Source organism: Rhipicephalus microplus, chromosome X, assembly GCF_043290135.1.
Source record: "Rhipicephalus microplus isolate Deutch F79 chromosome X, USDA_Rmic, whole genome shotgun sequence".
Classification (NCBI taxonomy): Eukaryota; Metazoa; Arthropoda; class Arachnida; order Ixodida; family Ixodidae; genus Rhipicephalus; species Rhipicephalus microplus.
Genome location: NC_134710.1, coordinates 419,093,105 through 419,118,513, shown reverse-complemented (window position 1 = coordinate 419,118,513; position 25,409 = coordinate 419,093,105). Strand labels below are relative to the sequence as shown.

Here is a 25,409-nt window from a genome sequence, read left to right as displayed (position 1 = left end):
GACTTCCTCATGTGTTCACATATGAACATCAGTCAGACTGGTTGATGTATCAACACGTTCCTTAGATATCATCAAAATTAACTGAATGGAGCCATCTCATCTCACCTCGCATTTGCAATCATGCAAATGGAATTTCATCTTTGAAGGCATGCTAATCGTGCACAGTCACCCTAACCACCCCCGCAGGGGCGTCTGTGCAAGCAGGTGTTTGGTGTCTAGCGACACCACAGACCCGAGCTGATGGAGGGGTTTCGACTCCCTCCCATGCCTTGTCGTGCGTAGCTGAGCCGTGTCTGGAAAAAAGGGGATCCTGGGGGATTGAGCCGACGTCGGGTGATTGGACCTTTAAGGCTCCCTGGCAGAGGCAACACACCCCTTCGGCTCTGGCTTCACTCAGACGGCACCCCTGGGCTTACCCGCCCAGGGGCAATCAGAGGTCGCCTTTTCCTATCCACCCTCTCATACCTTTTTCTTTCCATCTTCTTTCCTTACTGTCCTGTCTTCTAATCCTTTCAGTTGCTTCCCAGTTTTCTTAAATGGCCTGGGTTAACCTTGTGTTCTACATCAAGCCTTGGATATATTATATTGGGTTATAGCAGCTATGTATAGCTGGCGTCTACATGTGTTACCCAAGCATTGTAGAGTCCCCTTGTTGGGCTCGATGGTGAGTGCCTACCATAGCTGCTGAATCATAAAATTTTCCTGGGTACTCCCTTCCCTCTACTTTCTGATCGCTCTCTCAAAAAGAGTGTGCACCGAAGTGACATCGAGCTTTTTTCGCACCGTACAAAGACAATTTCCCCCGGTATCATGTAATCCACAGCGAGCAAACAAACAAGCCAGCGAGAGGTGTCTTATCTTTCCCTAAGATAAGCAGGGATAAGTTATCTTTCTTTAAGATAAGCAGGGATAACAAATAAATGCCAACCAAGCACCTTATCCTCACATTCGACTCGAGCAGGCTGCCAGAACATATTGGAACAGGGTATATGAAAGTTTGTGTCAGCGCATACATACCTAATCCCAGAAGATGTTTCCGGTGCAGAGATATGGTCACGGATCTTTGAGTTGCCGAGGACGGCCAACGTGTGCAAAATGCAGTGAGCATGAACACTGCTCTGATGATTGTAACAACACATCCCACTGTGCGAACTTTGATGATGAACATCCTTCTTACTCCCGATCATGCCCTGCATAGAAAAAGACAATATAACTTTCAAATTCAAAGAAAATGTATAGTTCAAGAAAGCACGAAAGCAGTTCTCAATAGTACAGCACACTACATTTGTCAATGTGACACGCGAGGGGGCAGTGTCATAATGGCCAATGGCTTCCGCTCTGACCTTGTGTAGGGATCCAGCGGCTAAGCGACCTGTCCCCCAGTGGGATGCAGCACCTGCTGCTGCTCTGCCCTCAACTAAAACCAACAGCCTAGTGGCTCAGTGTCCTCCACGGCCTCTTATGAGTCGAGGCTGAAACAACAGTCTGCGCACACTGTGGGTTCATCCAGCGTCTCCATCTAGGCGATGGATACATCACCAGTCACCTCAACACCGATGGTGTCAAAGGAGCGGCACCGCTCCCTTGAGCATGCTGCTAAAAACAAACATCGTATAACAGCTCTTCCAAAAGAGGGTCATCCAGCGTCTCCAGCAAGGCGATGGATAAATCACCGGTCGCCTCAACACCGGTGGTGTCAAAGGAGCGGCACCGCTCCCGTGAGCGTGCTGCTAAAAACAAACATCGTATAACAGCTCCTCCAAAAGAGGGTCTGCCATGAAACAAATCACGATGTACAGAGTACTTTACCCTCCTAGGTAATAATGGCTGCAGAGATCCTGCAGTTTAATGTTAAAGGCCTTTTACATAACCTAGATGACGTGTGCGAACTAATAGGCACGTTTAATTCTAAAGTGCTAAGTATACAGGAAGCACATCTACAGCCAAAAAACACAAGATTCTTAAATCAATGTGATTTTTTGTAAGGACCGCACCGACCGCCTTGCCTTGTCAGTTGGGGTAGCTATCATTGCAGTAAGGTCCATTGCAAGCGAGCAGTTATACTTCAAACTTCTTTGGAGGCAGTGGCCAGTCGTGCCTCTTGCTTAATATAACCATAACTATCTGTTCTCTATATATCCCCCCCCAGATCAAGTGCTTAGCAGAGGTGATCTTGAAGACCTAGTGAACTAGCTCCCAGAGCCATTTATTTTAACTGGCGATTTCAATGCACACACCTCACCGTGGGGAGACTCTCGATGTGATGCACGGGGTCCACTTGATAGCGCGGTATCTCTTGAACTCTGGCACATGCCTTCTCAACAAAAAACAACCAACATATTACAGCACTACACACAACACTTATTCTGCAATAGACCTAACAATCTGCTCAGCCACTCTTTTACTCTGCCTAGATTGGGAGGTGGTTCAAAACCCCTGCGGAAGTGACCACTTACCTATCTGCCTCAAGACCACAGAAGAGCATTCTATACCACATAACCCGAAGTGGAAATTATCATGTGCAGATTGGGAAAAGTTCTCTCGTGTAACTTGTATACATACGAATGCTTTTAATGAATTTGACATCATCATCATCGTCAGCCTGACTCTGTCCACTGCAGGACAAAGGCCTCTCCCGTGTTCCAGCAGGTAACCCAGTCCTGTGCTTGCTGCTCCAATTTATACTCGCAAACTTCTTAATCTCATCTGCCCACCTAACCTTCTGTCTCCCACTAACTCGCTTGCCTTCTCTGGAAATCTAGTTAGTTACCCTTAATGACCAGAATTATCCTGTGTACACGCTACATGCCCGGCGCATGTTCATTTTCTCTTGTTGATTTCAACTATGGCATCCTTAACCCCCGTTTGTTCCCTAATCCGCTCTGCTCTCTTCTTGTCTTTTAAGGTTACACCTACCATTTTTTTTTCTAATGCTCGCTGCGTCGTCCTCAATTTAAGCTGAACCCTCTTTGTAAGTCTCCAGGTTTCTGCTCCGTAGCTAAGTACCGGCAAGATACAGCTGTTATATACCTTCCTCTTGAAGGATAGTGGCAATCTACCTGTCATAATGTGACAGTGCTTCCCAAATGTGCTCCACCCCATTTCTATTGGCCCCGCCGTGGTGGTCTAGTGGCTAAGGTACTCGGCTGCTGACCCGCAGGTCGCGGGTTCGAATCCCGGCTGCGGCGGCTGCATTTCCGATGGAGGCGGAAATGTTGTAGGCCCGTGTGCTCAGATTTGGGTGAACGTTAAAGAACCCCAGGTGGTCAAAATTTCTGGAGCCCTCCACTACGGCGTATCTCATAATCATATGGTGGTTTTGGGACGTTAAACCCCACAAATCAAATCAACCATTCTTATTCTTCTAGTTACTTCAATCTCGTGGTTCCGCTCCGCGGTTTTCACCTGCCCTACGTAGACATAGTCTTTTACAACTTGAAGTGCACTATTAACTATCTCGAATTGCTGCTCTCTCCTTGTCCAACTCCGTAATCATGAGTTGCACTTCGTCCCCTGAGTTACTCAGCATTGCAATGCCATTGGCGAAGCACAGGTTATTAAAGTACTCTCCATTAACTCCTATTCCTACCTGTTCCCATTCTAGGCTTCTGAAAACCTCCTGTAAGCACGTGGTAAATAGCACTGGGAATATTGTGTCCCCCTACCTTACACCCTTCTTGATTTGTATTCTGTTGCTTTATTTATGAAGCACTGTGGTAGCCATTGATCCCCTTAGATTTCTTCCAGGATGTTTATATATACTTCCTCAACAATCTGATTCCGCAGTGTCTGCATGACGGCTGACATTCCTACTGAATCAAACGACTTCTCGTAATCTATGAAGGCTATGTATAGTGGTTGGTTATATTATGAGCATTTCTCTATTACCTGATTGATAGTATGAATGTTGTCGATTGTTGAGTAGCCTGTTCGAAATCCTGCTTGTTCTTTTGGTTGATTAAATTCTAATGTTGTCTTTACTCTGTTAGCAATTACCTTTGTAAATAGCTTGTATACTACAGAGAGCAAGCTGATCAGCCTGTAATTTTTCAGCTCTTTGTCATCTCCTTTCTTATGTATTAAGATGATGTTAGCATTCTTCGAAGACTCTGGTATTCGTCCCATCAGGAGGCACCTCGTAAACAGGTGGCTAGTTTTTCTAACACAATTCGTCATCCATCTTTCAGCAGATCTGATGTTACCTGATCCTCACCAGCAGCTTTGCCTTTTTGCATGCTCTCCAAGGCATTTCTGACTTTTTACCACAAATTTTCGCCATTACCACAGCTTTCGGGTTCTTAAAACCTAGAGAAATATGCTCCATTCGTTGGCATTTGTAGCAAACTATCGGCTTCTTGGCCCCGAACGCCTTTTTCTGTTTCCCCTCCACCCTTTCTTCGGGTGCTTCTTCCTTTCGCTTGTTCTCGTCACCACTTCTTTTGGAGTCTAATCCCTCCTTCAGCATATACTGACTCGACTTTGCCCATCGCGGAGGCTTGTCGGCATGATATTTACTGATCTCGCTCCAAGGGACATCCTTGCTTTCGAGAGCACGGCGATTTACGTACTCCTCTGCGAGCTCTGCCGCTCTCGTGATAGTATCTACTCTTTGCCTATCCTGAACCCAGTATTTAATGTTTTCGGGTAGACGCCGAGAGAACTGCTCAAACGCAAAGCACTGCAGAGTCTTTTCCATGTCACCAAGCGTGCCCTCCTTTTTAAGCCATTCCTCAAGATTTACCTTTAAGGTGTATGCAAACTCTGGGTATGACTCGTTTCTGGATTTCTGGATCTCACGAAATTTTCGCCTGAACGCTTCCGCTGACATTCTGTACTTATTGGGCAAACTCGCTTTGACTTTGTCATAGTCGTCTGCATTTTCGCTTTGACTTTGTCATAGTCGTCTGCGTTTTCCTTCCCCATGAGGGCTATAATGTCAGCTACTTCACACGGCAGCAGCGTAAGCAAGCGCTGCGGCCACGCGTCTTTAGCAAAATTTTCCCTCTCACAAGTGCGCCCTAAGTACACCAGAAACAGACCAATGTCCCCTCCTACTGCATAGGATCGCATCAAATCTATCATTCGGCGCTCTCTTCCTCGTGCCACTGGGGTAGCTTCGTTCGTTGATTGAGCCTTCGCTAGTTCAACTTCTAGGCGTTTCCTTTCCATACGATCGATACGTTTTCTTTCTTTTTCCTACAGAGTCTGTGCTCGTCTTTTCTTTGCTTAATGTCCTCTAAGCATTCGCTGAGCTCCTAGTCATCTGCGCCGGTCTGCTCGGTAGCGTCAATGATCTCCGGCTTTCTTGTCGTCTCGGCAATTTGCAGGCCCAGATCTTGGGCCAACTCTAACAACTCTGGCCTTTTAATCCCTTCAAATTCATGGCTATCCTTGGTGCTGCTAACTCTTAACTAAACAACTTTGACGTACTCTCAGTGCTTCCATCAACAGATACCAAATCAGTGCTTTGTTTACAATCTTACGCAAAGCCTGGTGATATCTCAGCAAAGAAAAGCAGCCCTCTCATCCTATGCAGTCGTGAATTGGGACGCGTTCCTTCCAGTGTTGTCAGTGATGCTGCAAAAGACTTTCGTCCAACGCTAGGTCCTCCAGGCCGCCGGTCTCGGAATTTCCTTCTGGTCGATGAGCTCGATCCCACCACTGTCAACGAGTTGTGACTCGGGTTCGGTATGTCTCGTCGTTGGTAGCTGGCCACACCATCTAACTCGTCCCTTATAACAAGGAGCAATGCTTGTACAGGAAAACAGAGAACAGACGTTTATTTATACTAGAAAAAGGTCAGTAAAAAGTTTAGTTACATAGTGGCGTTCTTCGTACATGCCGAGCTCTCTACTCAAAAAAGCACCCCAAATGAGCCGGGGGGATATAAAAGGTATGTTCTCCCTAGATTCCTAGATTGGGGAATGCGTACAGATGGCACTGTCCAATCACGGATCACACATAACCGGCGAGGGTGACGGGCATGCACAGCCCACGTAAACGTCCAATATTGAAGCGTGGTCTCTGCATGGCTATGTGGCACAAACGTGGCTCTTCCTTGTCGATGTGTGCCACTGGGCGAGGGGTCTGAAGCTCATGACAGCATCCATCAAAAGGGCTGCCGTAAACAAGCTTAAACTGGTCGGCCAAACTGCCCGCTTAATTAGCGGGGCGATTTGCGGCTGCCGCTGTCATCTTTTAAGGAAGATGCCACACTTGTAGTCGTCTCCTGAACTGCTTACGGCGTCGTGGCGGCAAAACGCCTCACCCTCCGGCCAAGGGGGAACAATACATGGTAGACATAGTCCGCCGATCGGTCGGCGACTTGTTTGAAGATCAAAAAGAACGCTGTTCCCTTGTCAGCCCCGAAACCGATCATTAAAATGGGTAGAGTTGCACGAGGTGCTTTGCCATGTGAAATCAGCTAAGATAAAAAGTCCACCCATTGCAAAGTGTTCACCTTTAATTAATCGGGAACGTAATCAACAAGGTGTGCGCCTGCGTTTATATTGCCTCGTTGACGCGTAGTGGCTACTACTTCGCTGATTCACAATATGATGACTCGTGGAGTAGTGCGCACTCAAATGCTCCGGCAGTATGCATACACTCAAAGAGAGTCAACAATAGGCAGTGTTACACGGACAGGCATTCAATTCCTTGCGGTATGATTGAGATGCTCACTCAGAAATGAAGTCTGGCCTGTATATGAGAAGAGAACGCGAACAGGCTCAGATTACGCTATAGCGTTCTACTCTTGAAGATGACGCTCAGGCATCCTCATATTTAAGATCAACCTCCGTGTTGCCATTTCCTCGTTCTGATGAAAGAGGAACGCGGAAGTGTATGTGTAGTTTGAAAGCACTACAAGTGGTCCAATATTTCTAATGGAGATCGCTTATAACTCTGCACGTGAGTTTACCATCTGGTGTATCTTAATATGCACTATTATCTCATGGTACACGGACCTCTAACGTTTAATTTCCATGGTAATGCGACCGCCATTGATGGAATCGAACCTCCTCCTTTCGGGTCTGTCACCACGCACCAACGACAAGTGTACCTGTAGGTGTCATTATGCGTTATGAGAGGTGGCATGTACGAACCCTTTCGATGTCCTGACTCTCGGGTGAGTTTTAATTTTAAACTTGCACCGAAATCAATGTAAGGGAGCATTTTTGCATTGTTGACTCTATCAAAAATGATAGGAAGACAGCTGAGCAGATGTTACTTCTGGGGTGGCTGACTGCCCGGTTAGAATATTTGACTTTTATTTCGAAAGTTGCGTGCTTGGCCCCGGCCACTGGCATGAAATTTTGAATGATCGACTGTTGTGCTGTGTCACTTCAGTAAAAAAAACCTGAGGTAGTCAAGATCATCCGGAGTCTTTCACTAAGGCGTGTCGCGTCGCGCACAGCCTGAGTCACTTTAGGTCCAATACCAGAGAAAATCCAAGAACTAACATGAACAGCCGATACTATAGTTGACGTTAGAAAAAAAAACTTGGAGTTCGCTTGAAGTTCCTTTTGAAGTGCAGAAGTCGATCGCATAAATGAGCTCCGTACGTATCACCTTCTTAATTGCTAGTTTACCTTCAATCCTTGGTATACGGTACTATCGTTTCATAAAGAAACGAATAAATGACCATTTAGAACTATCCCAGAGTGCCTACAGCAAGTGTACTTGTGAAATTTGTAAACAGATGATGGTTGCAGGAGCTGACATTTCGACAAGTGGACTAGTCTTTTTCAAGACTGATTTCCTTTGCCTTTGTGTATATATGTTTTGTACCTTCTTCACCAATCCTAACAAAGGAGGAGAGCATACAAAACCTTGTCCCTTTGTGGCTTCATTGAATAAACCGACAGTACCACAGTTTGTGCTTGGTAGATGCATACATATAAAATGATTGCGCTGACGCACTCGATGTGTCATGACCAGTTTAACTCGTGCCGCAATAAGCAAAAATAACAAAACATTTGCTTTACCCATCATGGGAGCGGCAACTAGGTGTCTTACATAAAATCGTCTATACTATTGTCGCAAAATGCGTACCGGTCCACGCAGGTGGACCTGCATCCGGCAAGAGCACGCAGTGCGACAAAATGGTGGCGAAGTACGACTTCACATACTTCTCGTCGGGTGACCTGCTGCGGGTTGAAGTGGCGTCTGGCAGTGACCAGGGCAAGCAAATCACCGACATTATGAAGTAGGGAGAGCTTGAACCACTTGTAAGTGACTCATCCTTAAAGGGACTCTCTACCGTCCTTCACTGCTTTTCTGTTTTGTGTTGAAATAAAAGCCTACCATGTGAACTGTCTAACCATGCAGCAGTTTGTCTAGAAAGTGGGTAGAAACTTTTCAAACAAAATTTTTCTATTCGCGTTTGATCGCCTTCCAACGGTCGGGTAAATTTTCACAACACTGGTCAGTGGCTGATTGATATGTGGTGTTCAACGTCCCAAAACAACCATATGATTATGAGAGACGCCGTAGTGGAGGGCTCCGAAAATTTCGACCACCTGGGGTTCTTTAACATGCACCCAAATCTGAACACACCAGCTTACAACATTTCCGGCTCAATGGAAATGCAGCCGCCGCAGCCGGGATTCTATCCCGCAACCTGCGGGTCAGCAGCGCAATATTTTAGCCACTAGACCACGGCGGCGGGGCACTGGTCGGTGGCGGCGACGGAAATTGTACTGCCGGTGAAAATGGAAAACTGTAACCGCGTGCAGTTTTTGCAGGCTTCAGAATAAAACCAATACTTTGGCGGTCGTTTGAACTGCGCACCCACATTTTGTTGTTCTTATGAGTGGCGGTGGGCACCGTGCTCGCGTTTCTCCACTGTCTGCAAGCAGAAATGTAGGCAGACATGCAGGCAAGTGAACAAACAGCCTGCAGCGCCACCGGGCGCCTTTAATGCGTGAGAAAAAAAAGCAAAAGTTAGTATTTGGCGCAACCTAAAGCTACCTCAAGTGCATAAAGTACAATTTCAAGCTTTGCATGTTTTTTAAGCAAAATAAATCTACTTGTGAGGATTCATTCTCCTACCAGTGAATTGACTTCATTGCTTGAAAATTTTGATCATAGCTTAATCCTACATCAAGACAATAAGAAAATGGGGCAGCAAATAGAAAATTGCTGGGTATTGCAAGCGATCATTTTTTGTCGACTTTCAACGTCAAGATAAACTTATAATTTAATTTTTATGAGTCAAATGCATTTTTCTTGCCATCAATGTGATGCACAATAATCTTATTCGGGCCCCAATCACAAAAAGTTTTCCAAGCGGCGGACAGTTCTTTAAATAGGCTTTGCATTACTTCTCAGAGTAACTGGTGTGCAGTAACGTACATGGTGGCCTCCAGCAGTGGTAGGAGCAATTGTGCAGCTCACGATGCTCAATTAACCCAATGACCATGAATGCGAGTACACGGTGCAGCCATTTCTGTGCATATTGATATTTCACTAGAGAAAAGAGAATGATTTCTAGAGGACTTTGAGAAAAAAAATTGGGGGATCCTTACCCCCGAACGCGGAGATGTTACTTGGCTCGCGACTTCAACTTGACTTGAGCAAGTTGGCGTGAAGTGAGCAGCGGACTTCAAAATGCCCAAGTCAGCCTTCGCGTTTCGTAGATGCTCAGGCTGTCTTGCTTAGTCAAGTCAAGAACGAGCTTTAAAGCAGAAACATGCTGCTCGCCTGCTAACGAGGGTAATAATGAAGTTCGCTTAAGGCACGCATTACAGCAAAAAAAGGCCATACGTTTTGAAATAACTATAAAAACGAAGGGCCACAAGCATATTCTTGCCATTTTACGGCTAACGGGCGGCAAGTGGTGCCTGCCGCCACAGCGATGCCCAGTGTTGCTTCTGTAAAGCGTTCGTTGCTCGCTGGTTTTAGTGGCCACCCAAGTGCGGCGCGTATCTCTACGGTTGCTTGTTTGGAGGCGAAACAAGCATCGCATTGGGTTCTTTCGTCGTTTTTTTTTCTCAATCGAACGCCATGGCATGTATTTGTGCTGACCTGGCTCACGAGGTGACGCGATTTTCACGGTATTTGCCTTTCTGTTCGCCTGTGTGCATGCCTTAATGGGCTAGGTCGCAGTTATTATGAAAAAAAAAACAAGTTCTGGGAACAAATGTGATTCGTATCCTTTGTTGAGCTTGGTAAACAAGAGATAAAGCGGGGGTCAGGACGTCGCCCTCAGCAGAATTCTGTCTCGCGGGGTGCAGCAATGTATCGCTGCATGATGGTGACGCGAATAAAAAACCCGTGATAAGGGCACCTCTTTTTATGTGTGTGTAATTTTACGTAGCGTTGTGTTACAAGCGATGCCTTTCTGAGCGAGAAACAGCGCCCTACATAGGACGAAAGGATAGACAAGGCACACGCACACAGCACCGAGCCAATTTTTTTTTTACCGAAAGAGACTCAAAATGTCGTCGTGTTATAGAAAAACAGAAAAAGCCTTTGCGGTTATGGAACACTTCGGCGTTGTCGACATCGGGGCCAATAATACGCACCTGTGTGTAGTCGACACAACCTGTAACGCAAGGGAACTCAGCCACTTCATAACAGTCCGCTGGCTGCGGAAAGCGCACGAGCATCGCGTATAGGTGCTTTGCGATGAGTAGCGTAACTTTTCCGACTGCACGGCACACTGTCGACTATGGAATGCGGACGAAATTTCCGGTTACTGGTTGGTATGTGCCAGCGCTGTAAAACCTGAGAGCCATCAGTAGCTGTAACACTAGATGCACGGGCTGTCTTCGGTTGTCCCCACTTTCAGGGAGCGGCAACATAACGAGCAGCTGTCCCACGGCGTTCTTCACGAATCTGTACCTAGCGTGGAATTGTTGCTCATCGTACAACACCATCGGAATTCCTTGGTCACGTAAAGCGGTTCCAAGAATCTTCGGCAGGCAGTGCGCCTCAAAAGATGCTACACTTATGGCAAGGCAAGCAAACTCAAAAGTGGCCACCTTTCACGCGACGTCCATTCAAGAGGTGGCCATGTTGGAATAACGCACGAAGTCGCTTTCAAGCTAGCCCCGCAGCTGACTTGAAACTTGTCCTGACTTCGACCGAGCCAAGTCGCCTTCAAGTCATCCGCAAGTTCGAGAAAGATTTATGGCGACCGGCAAGACTGTCTTGAGTCAAGAACGAGTCAAGTACGTGTCAAGTAACATCTCTGCATTCGGGGGTTAAGCTTTGCCTTTAAGAGTTCGAACCCAAGAGGGATATTCTTTCCCTACTGCGTACTTCAAGCACTTATTGCATAAAAAGAGAATAGGTGCAGTAACGTGTGTGCCTTTTCTACTGTATGGGCGAACAACTTTTCAACCTAGAAGTCATTATTTATTTCAAATGCACGGACACCCGTGGCAGTGTACGCTTGTACCACACATTATTATTGTAATATTTCTTGTTGTATTGTTAAGCATGTATATAGGACGCGTGTGTTTCTAAAGCATGAAACTTGCTTTCTTTGCATTTCTAAGCAGATGAAGAGATTTTCACTGTGTTCACAAGGAGGGGCGTGGCTGTGCCGTAGAACACCCGCTTGCGACGCAAACGACCCGGATTCGATCTCCAGTCAGAGCTAGAACTTTTGTATATATAGTTTATTCACATCTTTCTCTATTTTTTGGTCACACAGAAGTTTTTTTGCTCACAACAAATGACGCTGGTACCAGAATTTCTGCAAAACGTGTCAATAATCGCAAAATCCAGGCCGCATTCTATGCTATAATGTTAGGCTGTCGTGTTATCAGGGCCTTTTACTACGGACCGGCAGCCTTTTCTGACCGTGCTAAAAAGTGCTGCAGGGCCACTTGAAGTTACCGGCAATGGAGTGCATGAAAACGCTCTCAAAGGGCCATTCTCCATTGTTCAACGACGATGGGGTGGTTTTCTGATCTCTTTCGCTACCCTTCTCACAGGTGATGCATTATCCTTAGACCTTAGTTCTAAAAGCACCTAAACAATGTCAGCATATACCGCTAAAGCCTATCAGGATTTCGGGCGTATCGGTTACACGCTATTATCACCTCTTGCGCAGTTCTAAATACACAAAATGATGTTTGATCCGTTGGTCACGCACAATATACATGCAAGACTGGGGCGGCTGCATGGCAGAGCAGTGCAGGAGACAAATCACATTTGATATATAGACCATTCCAGAGCAAGTATGCTATAGACGTCACAGCAAGAATCTGCGTTACAAAAGTGAGCAACAAGGACAAGACATATAAAAGAAAATATTGCACTCGTTTTTTTTAATTTTGAGAGCCTGGTGAGTAGCCCTTTAACAATTTTTCTATGGCTGGAGGCTTCAGCAATGAAACGCGGGTGAATGAACGTTCTTCATTTGATATTTTTTAAATGCAAATGCGTTTCTTAGTCGGAATATGTCAATATTCGTCCGGATCTGTCTACCGCCTCTCCCATAGCAATAGCTGCGGGCGTGCACGTCCCTAGCGACCGGAGCCTCTACCATGTCACGCTTCAGCGTCGGCAGCTGTCACCAACAGCTAGGGGCATGCGCGCTTATTCTCGCCCTTAGCAACCGGAGCCCCCACCACCTTGTTACCTTGAACGTGACTTGCCACCGCCTCAATGCAGTGCGTTTGAAACGTGTTTGTGGCATTTGTGCTGCCAGCATTTGCGTAGCATTTCTGTTGATAAGATGCTGGCATTAAGGCCGTCAGGTACAATGACAGATGCAGTGCTTCGCCGCTCCTCTCACCGTTCGCTCTCTCTCCTCCTTGCATTCCACTTTCTTGTCTGCTTGCATCTCACTCTGGACTGTTCGCTAGCTGGGTGCCTATCAAAGACATCCTAAAATGTGAAGATCCAGAAATGTGGAGATCCGGAATTGTGTACCAACCCCGAGCCGAGAACCCTCTTTTATTCATTTCACAGTATTTTTTCACCGTGCACGCTAGCTACAAGAGCTGGACACGCATACCGTGTTTTTCGCGACAGAAAAATGCCACCTGCTGCGAACGGCGCTCTTGGCTGCACAGTTAAAAAAACAATATTTTTCTAATTCTGGAATCTCACATGCAAAACACTGTTATGAACGATGCGCAATGCATTCACATTTCCTGACAATTTTCTTCAAGGAGGAGGGGGGGTAGTTTTTTGTCAAAGCTACGGGTACTGGGCTATTAGGACGTCCGTGCAATACTCGGCTGTTTCCAACGCACATTGTAAACCGGGAGTATATAATAAGGCACTTCTGCGGAAGCACGCCAGGTGGAAGACGTCTCAAAACTTCAGAAAAGGGAAACGTCGTCAACACCTCTGTTGTGGGGATAACAGATGTATACAGCTTTCTAGGTATAAGAAACTTCGCTGTTAAAGAGCGTGGCCCTGCTGTAGCGCTGGCATCCAGGAGCAGCATCTTCCCTGGACACCCGTTTTTCTTGTTTATTTTTCGTTTTCATAAGCTGGGAAAGCAAAAAGTAAATTTTTCAGGTTTTGTTTCGTAGATGCTCAAAATTCGGCTCTAAAATTGCCTAATTTCAATGGACAATAGACATGACATGCTATATCTACGCAGAAAATAAGACATTCATGATTCTGGGTAGGCTTAGAACAGAAAATGCATTTACGGCGAGAGATTCGTTAACTTCGGTGTTGTGGCTTAGCAGGCGTTAGATAAAGCAGGGATAGCAGTTCGTAAGAGTTACAAGTGGACGCAGAAATGTCGGTCACCCGAATGTGTCGGTGTTTAGTGGTTAGCATTCACTAAAGGACACGTGCAACTCGATATTGTCATGAAGTATAATGCGTTGACGAAGGCAGCAGTCGGCGTGTCCAAGGTGAAACTTTGTTTTTCCGTCGATAATCTCTCAAGCGGCCAAGCGCTTCGGCGTTTATATGTGTGCTATAGACGATTCCGGAGTTATCGCTAGAGGCCGCGCAAGTTCCAGAACAAACTATAATGTTTGTGTTTTGCGCATAATCTTATAGGAAAGTTCTAGTACTATTTAGATAGTTTCCAGTCAATCGGATGCTGTTTGCGTCAGTCCGAAGTTACACGTGTTACATAAAAATTGAGTGAAAGGAGCACATGTGGAAATATAATTGGCAAAGTAGAACCACGAGCTTGCGTTCGAGGGGAATGTACCCATGCTCGGACCCCTTCTGTACAGAGACGGCCAAAAGCACTGGAAATTCGTGCGTCAGATATAGTTAGTTTATCCGTAAAGTTATGTTTTTTGACAGAAACTACGACTAACAGTTTGAGGTGCAGCATTATACAATATATGGCTCTTCTTACACGCCTGTCACATTCGCCGCATCTGCGTGTGCAGGCGATACAGTCCTTTCCATCTGAAACATTCTAGAGCAGATTCTAATAGGCTGAGTTCGTGGACGACAGATGCAGGTAAAGGTCACAATCCAACCATACGTGTAGGTGCGCGACACGCGAACACCTCCTCCTGCCCAAACTGGAAGGGTGGGGGTTACCCCTTCAGGAGGGCCGTGTTACATGCTGAGAGAGTTGTATTAGACGCTATGAAATATGTGCTCAAGATAAAAACAATACAACTAACCCTAAATGAGCCGCCGCATGGGGCAACGTTTCTTGCCATGATGATTTTTAGGGTTGGTGTGTACTAGCATTCGCACGGTATTATGAATTTATTAAAGAGCGCGCAAAACTAAAATATCATCATCATTCTATGCTTTGTTGTGCTCTTTAGTTATTAGCCGAGTTTAACAGGTAATAAAAAACATTTCGGTTAGTTTTGATATTCTCGGCATACGTTGTTGAGCGGGTCTACCACATGGAGATTAAGAACGATATTGATTATTAAGCAGATTTGCTTCATATTGTTGGCAGAAATTATACTGGGTATGCAGTGATACCCCTGTTCTTTAACATGCAGATATCGTCAGCATGTATGTATGTTCATATAAACAATATTCGCAACTTCCTTTGCCCTGTTAATCATCCCACTGTTTGGGAATTACAGGTGCCAGAAATTCGAGTGCTTATATATTTGACGAGCACCTCTTTTTCGTATTGCAGGATATGATCATTCAACTGATAAAGGAAACAATCAAGAAAGACTTACTGACAGCCAAGGGATTCCTCCTTGATGGTTATCCCAGGAATGTCGAGCAAGGGGAGCGCTTCGAATCTGACGTAAGCTTTTTGTCTACGTGCAGCTCCGTGCTATAATTGTATTTTACATATAAGGTAGCCTGTCCACATCAAGGAACGTACGCCATTTGTGTTCACCTGTTCATATTCCTGATCGTCATACGAGAAGATCGAAATTAAGCATGACAACTCACCATGCTGTTTAATCAATTTGAGGACTATATTTTGATAATGCCCTTGCGTGTGGCTCCTGCAGCGTGTCAAACGTTAGTAATGCAAGTAGTCGAGTTGTATTGTGTGCTGTTATTTTTTTAGAATATATGTATATTCTTTATGTTGCTGCGCGAATGCCTAGAGTGCTAAGAGAAAAATACCGCTAAGACAAAGCCGAGCTTCCAGCTGGATTTTTTTTTTGTGAACACGCGCTATTCATTTGTGACGCTGTGATGGCACACATGAAATCGCTTTGAAAAGCAGTGTATATAAACAGTGATGAATTCTCTGGGACAGTCCTTTCTTCTAAGGTGACTATAAGGCGAAGACCTTCTTTTTTCTTTTCTGTACATGAATTGATCCTTCACTGCCTCTCTCCGCGAGCTTCTTGCACTTAATGTGGCTCTGCACTGCCTCTAGGATAGGAGTCGTTGCAAACTGTGGGCAGCTCACCTGCCTTTGCATTGCCTCCGTCATCGGCGCCAACGAGTGATGAATCGACATCGTCTTATGATGCCATGATGACACCATAATAATATGTCAAAGTTTGGTGATTTAATGGCAGTCATGGCATCAGGTGATGATTTTTGTCTTCACACGTATTAACGCAGACAGTCAAATTTTGCTTCTATAGAGGAATTGAAAGTCTTGCCCCTTAATATGTTACGAGAATAGACACACCCATAAATACATAGCAATTTTAAAAAAGAAAATGCGTCTGTACTACACCTCGTACTACACCAGTGGCTTAAAATGTGTCCATATCGAATGGCTCTAGTCGAAATCTGGTGCTTTTGTATACGCTGCCATAGATTCCGTATTTTGCCACTAGATGTTTCAAGGGTGGGATGGAGTTCCCTTCACGATGACGGAGTAAAAGTTCGAGGATCTCGAATGAATTCTGTGGAACAGAAGAAAACCTCATTTGGGACAGAGGCGAATTTAGGATGAAGAGTAGGAGGCAGGAAGACGCGGTAAAGTGAATGGTCTTCGAACTGGGTGAAAGTTGCCAAGGTTCTTTTTCGGTTTTCCCTGCAAACTCTAATACCGCAGTTCAAGAAGGACAAGTAGCCCTGAAAACATACCAAAAGAGTCTCCATCTCTGCACGATGGGGAGCAACACAAGCAATTTTCACCCTAATTTTTGAAAAAAAAACTTTGGTCTTTGTACTATTACAGCAGTTTTGCATTTTTGGTGAATACTTCATACAAATCTTGTATACGTAATAAACTATCTTTCAATGCCAGACCTGTCACAGCAAAAGCACTCTGAAACGCAAAGCGCACCAAGGGAGCGCCATGGAGCACATAACTTGCTACCACGATTACTACTATGTTAGACAATAATCTTCTCTTTCGTAGACATTTTTCTATTTTTGTTTCCTATGCGACTTGACAACCAATGCGCCTATGGCAATTCGTGTATTTACTGTAAGTATACACATGCCAATCCTTAAGTATAAGCACCTGACCACTGCTGAGGTCTACAATCTGCTCCTCTCTATGAATATATTTCAGTGAAACGTGTATGAAATGTATTACACAAATTTCCCCGAAATTATCTAGCATAAGTTGAACTGAACAAGTTTTGCTGTAGTTCAGAGGCATGTGCTTTTATAAGTATGACTATATACAGCAGAGCTAATTTGGTGCGTGCCAAGATATTATACCTTTTGCCCTCTGCAAAATCTAGTTGGAACATAAAGAGCCTTTCCAGGATTTCAGGACATATGTACAGTTTGCCTTGTTTTGACAGAAGCAATGATGACTTGCCGTAAGTGAATGGGAAGGAGGCGAAATATACGTATATCTGACGGAAAAAGATAGGTATCAAAAAGTAATCCCGGTTCTATAATGTACTGATTTTTCTGCTAAAAAACTCTGCAAACATTCTGCTAAAACATTTGTCACACTACAAGGCGTGTGACTTCCTGGGACAGTTGAATACAGCCCATTAGAAGTACCTGGGCCATATTGTGAAGAAATAAATTCTCGGGGGAAGCCACGCGATTTGTATTTCGACACTACAGTTTAACCAGAATGTCCTTTGCGAGTCTCTGCTGTACAACCTGGAGTTCTTCTTCCTGACTGGCTTTTGTCGAGTATGATTTTCTTTTCGCCTATCTGCACTTCAGTTACTGCTGACAACCGCTGCCACAAGTGATAGACAGTGCTACGTGCACACGTCTTTAATAAATCGTGGTCACAATGCCAATTTCACTGCCTTCACGGGAAACGAGCAAATCGCATGTCGGCGAAGGAGGACGTGTCTTATACGCAAGTTGTGTGATCTGTAGACAGATAGTAGCAATATATCAGTCATCACCGGATATTTCTAATAGAAAACAAACAAACAGTCGAAAGATTGATGTTATGAATATGATGCTGAATAATAAATATGAGCAGTCACATATTTATTGCACATAAAACTCTGCAGGTGTGCAAGTGCACGAACCTGATCTACTTCGAGGTGTCAGACGATACGATGAAGGCCCGGCTTCTGAAGCATGGCCAGACGAGCGGCCGTGTGGACGACAATGAGGACACCATCGTCAAGTGCATCAAGACCTTCCATGACGAGTCAGAGCCTGTGCTTCAAAAGTACAATTCTATCGTTCACAAGGTGAGCTTATGGTTTCCTTTCGAAAAAAAGACTGTTTCTTTGCTTGCTGCGACAGGAAATTACGCAAGGCCCACACTCGACACCCACATTTCATTACGCTGAAGTTTGTCATCAAAATTTTGGCAGCTCACCTAGGTTAAAAACGAGTGAAGGTGACTCGATCATAGAGCTCTGAAACACTCTTTTAAGTAATTGTTTGATAGCTTCATTAAAAGAGCTTATTGTGTCACAAATTCACTGCTACTTCTAGAATCTGTCAAGTACAAGCATACAGGCATTCAGCGCTTATGGCGCTTTCACTCCCTTTTTGTACTTGGGAGCGTGCTGAAAGCTATACAGAAAAAGGGGTCACAAGGGGGCAAAAAGACGACGCCTTCGTCAGTGCGGGTCACGAGCTTGAGCACTTTCTTTGAACGCCTAGCATCCTTTCAGTGTGGTCGCGAGCTTGCGAGCAGACATATGGGGGCATCTTGCAGCGGACATCGTAGCTAGGCTGCTCACGATGCTCAAACCAGCCAATGGGTTTATCCATGATTGGTCGGGAGAATAGGGAATGCTTTTTCTGGTTGACATAGAATGAGTTGTATATTCTAGGCTCGTGCCACGCTATAATTATCGGCTTGCGTGTTTTCAGGAACTAATAATACCAATTGGCAGTATTTTCTGGCCACGCTCAAAAAGGGGTGCAGGACCATTTGAATGGACCTACAAAAGCAAAAACACTATAAACTGCGGATGGGCTTTGTGGTCTTTCAAGCGACAGGATGGTTTTTTTAACTGATGACATACGTGAATGCTACACTGCTCTTATGCTTTTCAACTCTGATTTGAGCCTGGCAAACTTATCGCATATCCTGAAGTGGCGTCATTACGCATTCAGTTGGGTCCCTCATGAATTGATTCACGTACCAAAATTGTTGAGAACTTTGAAGGAGTAATAAACTTGTGTCTCCTGATGTCGGTTTGAAGAATGCGAATATTTCTTCTTGTTCATGCTTCTTTTTTACTACAGACAATTTATGTATTCAGTGAGCCGAATCTACAGTGCCTTCTCCAATACCTTGCCTGCACAGGAGGTTAAAGAAATAGGACGAAGGTTCTCTATATTGATCGGCTTTCCGTGTTTGGGAATAAAGGTACTTTCGGCCGATTTCCATTCCTGAGGCAGTATGCCATCGACCCAATACTTATTACGCAGATAAATAAACATATTCAGCATGTCGTCACTTATGTTGGCCATCAAGTACTGGTCAGTCTGACATTTCACCTCTTTCTGGTAATCTTTCTGGTAAGAATGGTAATAGTTTGAATTCACCTAGATTTAAAAAAGTGAAAGGCATAAACTGATACATAAGAAGCCAATATCTAAGCTGGTGTTTAGAAGTAAAGTACAGGAATTGATGGTTTCGTCTCAGATTAGATTCGCGGCTGTAAATTAGATCTCCGGTTTCAGCGTTGGGAAAGTGAACAATAGTCTTACTGGTATCATCAAAGATTAAAAAATGGAAGTCGGAGGTACAGTCACTGGACAGGGCAATGGCAAAGTACCCTCGGAGAAGAAGAGTGTCGTTGACCAAGCCAAAAATGTAACCGACAAAATACAGGTAGTGGCACTTTCGAAGCTAATTAATAGGAGTAAGGTAGGTGACATCAGTAGGTATAACATTGGGAGAATCAAGCAGGTTGTAAAGAACGGCGAAATCTTAAGAGCTGCAATGGCAAATTTGTGCATAAACAAAAATCCGATGTATGCATTAAAGGACAAGGAAGACAATTTCATGACCATTATGGATAGGGCGGTTGAGGTGGCGGAGGAGTTAGTTCTACAGGGAGCTGTACAGAAGCCGAAACAACCAGGATGATATCGTAGGAAGCAATAATAACCCCAGAGGAATTCGACAATCTATCAATAACAAAGCGGAAGTAACGATTGCCCTAGAATGCAAAGAGGCAAAGCTGCTGGTGAGTATAAGTTAACAATGGACCTGCTGAAACATGGCGGAGAAATTGTGTTGGAAAAACTGGATACCTTATGTACCAAGTGTCTCTTGATAGGATGGGTAGCAAAATCTTCGAAGAACGCGAACGTCATCATCATCATCATCATCATCATCATCATCATCAGCCTGACTACGTCCACTGCAGGACAAAAGCCTCTCCCATGTTCCGCCAGTTAACCCGGTCCTGTGCTTGCTGCTGCCAATTTATACCCGCAAACTTCTTAATCTCATCTGCCCACCTAACCTTCTGTCTCCCCCTAACCCGCTTCCCTTCACTGGGAATCCAGTTAGTTACCCTTAACGACCAGCGGTTATTCTGTCTACGCGCTACATGCCCGGCCCATGGCCATTTCTTCTTCTTGATTTCAGCTATGATATCCTTAACCCCCGTTTGTTCCCTAATACACTCTGCTCTCTTCTTGTCTCTTAAGGTTACACCTACCATTTTTCTTTCCATTACTCGCTGCGTCATCCTCAATTTAAGCCGAACCCTCTTTGTAAGACTCCAGGTTTCTGCTCCGTAGCTAAGCACCGGCCAGATACAGCTGTTATATGCCTTCCTCTTAAGGGATAGTGGCAATCTACCTGTCATAATTTGAGAGTGCTTGCCAAATGTGCTCCACACCATTCTTATTCTTCTAGTTACTTCAATCTCGTGGTTCGGCTCCGCGGTTATTACCTGCCCTAAGTAGACATAGTCATTTACAACTTGAAGTGCACTATTACCTATCTCGAAGCGCTGCTCTTTTCCGAGGTTGCTGTACATTACTTTCGTTTTCTGCAGATTCATTTTAAGACCTACCTTTCTGCTCTCCTTGTCTAACTCCGTAATCATGAGTTGCAATTCGTCCCCTGAGTTACTCAGCAAAGCAATGTCATCGGCGAAGCGCAGGTTACTAAGGTACTCTCCATTAACTCTTATCCCTAACTGTTCCCATTCTAGGCTTCTGAAAATCTCCTGTAAGCACGCGATAAATAGCAATAGGGAGATTGTGTCCCCCTGCCTTACACCCTTCTTGATTGGTATTCTGTTGCTTTCTTTATCAAGCACTATGGTAGCAGTTGATCCCCTGTAGATTTCTTCCAGAATGTTTATCTATACTTCATCGATGCCCTGATTCTGCACTGCCTGCAAGACGGCTGATATTTCTACTGAATCAAACGCCTTCTCGTAATCTATGAAGGCTATGCATAGTGGTTGGTTATATTCTGAGCATTTCTCTATTACCTGATTGATAGTATGATAGTGGTCGATTGTTGAGAAGCCTGTTCGAAATCCTGCTTGTTCCTTTGGTTGATTGAATTCTAATGTTTTCTTTATTCTGTTAGCAATTACTTTTATAAATAGCTTGTGTACTACAGAGAGCAAGCTAATCGGTCTGTAATTCTTCAAGTCCTTGTCATCTCCTTTCTTATGTATTAAGATGATGTTAGCGTTCTTCCAAGACTCTGGTACTCTTCCCGTCAGGAGACACCTCGTAAACAGGGTGGCTAGTTTTTCTAACACAATCTGTCCTCCATCTTTTAGCAGATCTGATGTTACCTGATCCTCACCAGCAGCTTTGCCTCTTTGCATGCTCTCCAAAGCTTTTCTCACTTCTTCTATCATTACTGGTGAGGTGTCATCTGTCTTACTGCTAGTTCTCATAATAATAAAGTCGTGGATGTCCCAGCTACTGTACAGATCTCTGTAAAACTCCTCCGCCAATTTAACTATCCTACCCATATTGGTGGTTATTTTGCCTTCTTTGTCCCTTAGTGCATACGTCCGATTTTTGCCTATCCCAAGTTTTCTCTTCACTGCTTTGACGCTTCCTCCGTTTTTCAGAGCGTGTTCAATTCTCTCCATGTTATACCTTCTTACGTCGGATAACTTACGCCTATTAATCAACTTCGAAAGCTCTGCCAGTTCTATTTTTTCCGTTGTACTTGAGACTTTCATGATTTGACGCTTCTTAAAGAGATTCTTCGTTTCGTGCGAAAGCTTGCCAGTGTCCTGTCTAACTACCCTGCCTCCAACTTCCACTGCACACTCCGTAATGATACTCGTCAGATTATCACTCATTGTATCTATGCTAAGGTTGGTTTCCTCACTAAGAGCCGAGTACCTGTTCTGAAACAAGACTCTGAATTCCTGTACTTTTCCTCTCAGTGCTAGCTAATGACTGGCTTCTTGCGTATCAACTTGTGTCGTTTCTTTCTCAAGTCTAAGAGAATTCGAGAACGTACCATTCTATGGTCACTGCATCGTACCTTGCCAACCAATTCCACATCCTGCCCGATGCCTGGGTGTGCACTCATTATAAAGTCTATTTCTTTCTTATTTTTGCCATTAGGGCTCCTCCATGTCCACTTGCGGTTTCCTCGTTTTCGGTAGAAGGTATTAAAAATCTGTAAATTATTGCGTTCTGCGAATTCTATTAGTAGCTCTCCTCTGGCGTTTCTAGTACCAATGCCATAATCTCCTACTGCCTCGTCTCCAGCCTGCTTCTTCCCTACTTTTGCATTGAAGTTGCCCATCACTATAGTATACTGTGTTTTTACCTTACTCATTGCCGATTCTGCGTCTTCATAGAAGCTTTCAGCTAAAGCGTCATCATGGCTGGATGTAGGCGCGTAAGCCTGTACCACTTTCATCTTGTATCTCTTATTCAGTGTAATACAATACCTACAACCCTTTCATTATTGCTATAGTATTCATCTATGTTGCCAGATATGTTTCTCTGAATTAGGAACCCCACTCCTAGTTCTCTTCTGTCAGCCAAGCCTCGATAGCAAAGGACGTGCCTATTCTGTAGCACCGTATAGGCCTGATCTGTCCTTCTAACCTCACTGAGCCCTATTATATCCCATTTAACACCCTCTAGCTCCTCGAATAGTACAGCTAGACTTTCCTCACTAGATAAGGTTCTAGCGTTAAACGTTGCCGAGTTCCGGTTCCAATGGCGGCCTGTCCGGATCCAGAGATTCTTAGCACCCTCTGCTGCGTTGCAGATCTGGCCGCCGCCATGGTCAGTTGCTTCGCAGCTGCTGGGGACTGAGGGCCGTGAGTTATTTGACGTATGCATGTGGGAGGTAGTGGCCAGATACTGCACCAGGGCGGCCAATCCTTCTGTGGTGAGGGAGTGCGTTCCCGGCGGTGGTAACCGATGAGGCCGCACCCCAGGCCTCGTAATGCAGTTCCATCACCACGCGGATTTTTTTTCATCCGGTTGGAAACTGGGCGGCACGGGGATTTGAACCACGGACCTTTTGCATGCGAGGCGGATGCTCTAACCACTACGCCATCGCTGCTTCCTACTGCCGTAACACACTGCATTATATGAAATCTGGTACAAGATGTCCACAATGTAACAAAGCTTCCGAACATTTGAATCTCGGTTCTTGTGAAACGGAAATTTTGCGTTTGTGTAAGAAATAAATTTGGCGAAACTTCACAATAGAAAGACAGCAATAGGACAAACAGAAATGTAGCGAAAGAATTACACAATCGGGAAGCTTACACAGGCAGACCGCACTGCAGAATTGCTGTGACTACTTCCAGCATGATCCCAAGATTCAATTAATTGGTGAAGTGACCGTTACACCTCTTCCATTTATTGCCATGCTGCCAACAAAACATGGGATCTAACCCTCCTCATGATAACAAGGACTCTCTAAATGCTGAATCACTGTTGTTTATATAATATTTGTATAGACCCAACACTTGCGTTGGAACATTTTCATGTTTGAGTTTATCTGCAAATATAGACCGATGTTTTGCAACTTAGTTGCAGTGTCGAACATTTCCTCCATCAGGGCTGTGTTATCAGGAGCATAAATGCCCCTTATGGGTACGTATTTGTCACAGTGCTAAAACAGCCTTTTTTCACCTAATACGGTCACTTTTACTCGCGTTTGAAGCTTGAAGCTCTTTGCCGCTTTTTCGTTCTCATTTCTAGATTTCTCAACTTATCTGCGCATTCTCGAAAAGCTCTGATTTGTACCACGAATATTGTCCCTAATAACAAAATAATTCAACATGTTTTTCTATATTACTCTATGATGGCTTTCGGTTGTCTATTTACGAGATTTTAAGAAAAATCGAATATGGGTTTTTTTCTTATTTAAAATTTAGTGGAGTACACTTTTGTCAATATGAGAACTTTGAGGCAATATATAATAATTTAAATTTGCCCTACTGCAACAATAGTTTATGTTCCTAATGAACACACTATTTTCTTGACACATGTCAAGTCTGAAAATGCTGCTTGCAATACTTTCGGAGAAAAAAATGGGAAATACGTAAATTATTTTGAACTGTCGCAAAATTAGACATTTTTAAAAGCTATTATCTTTCGGTCTACAAACTTGAAACCGTATCAATTCATTCTTCATCAGACATACATTTCAGGTAACAGATATCTTCTTCGAAACAGAAATATTTGTCTTTTTATGGCATCTGCAATTTTCGAAAATGACAGGTGACGAAATTGGTGCCTTCATGTTGGTGAGGTTTGATATATTTTTTCTCTTCAGTTATGCCGTTAATCATAAAACGAAGTTGACTTTCGGGCTACCTGGTGAGAGGTGCACGAAATATAAAATACTCAATGAAATCCAAAATATCAACATTTGGACCCGTGTCGATCTCTCGTGGAATCAGCCATTGGCAATGACTTGGTCATTTCGGCATGCCGATGGCAGACCGAAGCGTGGCTCACCATCCAACATTGTGCGGTCATCCGCAAACAAGTCACACCACTCCTCAATCTGTGTGCGGCTCCCAGTGTCCTGACCGAAAGCTGCCATGCCCCTCCAAATAGTTTCCACCCGGCTGCCACCCAGCCTCCGGCGAAACCCGACGCAGCAGCCCTCCTCCAGTCGCTCCGTCATACTCCCCTCGTGTTCTCTGTCGTTGAACGTCATCATAACCTATAAAAAAGAAAAGTTAGACTTCACAAATTACACCGACCAGCTAGCTTATTGTCCACTCTCACTAAAATATTAAAAAAAATAACAGCTAGTAGAATTAGGGCGACATTAAAGTTCAATGAAACAAAAAACCAAGCAGGATTTCGTACAGGCTGCTCCAGAATAGGCTATGTTTATACTATTGATTGATATACGGGGTTTAACGTCTCACAACCACCATATGATTATGAGAAATGCCATAGTGGAGGGCTCTTGCAATTTCGACAGCCTGGGGCTCTTTAGCGTTCACCCGAATCTGAGCACATGGGCCTGCATCACTTCCCCCTTTATCGAAAATGCAGGTGCCCCCGCAGCCGGAATCCGATCTCATGACTTGCGGTTCAGCAGCCGAGTACTTTAGCCACTAGACCACTGCGGTGGCGCGATATTCATACTATCCATCAGGTGATAGAGAAATGCTCGAAATATAACCAAGCTCTATACATTGCCTTCATAGATTACGAGAAGGCATTTGACTCAGTCGAGACATCAGCAG

At 44.5% G+C, this 25,409-nt stretch overlaps 1 protein-coding gene across 1 annotated transcript in view; it reads left to right on the top strand.

The window, feature by feature from the left end:
* LOC119161894 (adenylate kinase isoenzyme 1) overlaps positions 1 to 25,409 on the top strand; it is a 100,462-nt gene that overhangs the window by 71,057 nt on the left and 3,996 nt on the right. The window contains 3 exon segments of the mRNA XM_075876880.1: positions 8,065 to 8,228; positions 15,050 to 15,166; positions 17,775 to 17,960. Of these exon segments, the coding sequence (XP_075732995.1) occupies positions 8,065 to 8,228; positions 15,050 to 15,166; positions 17,775 to 17,960 (467 nt within the window).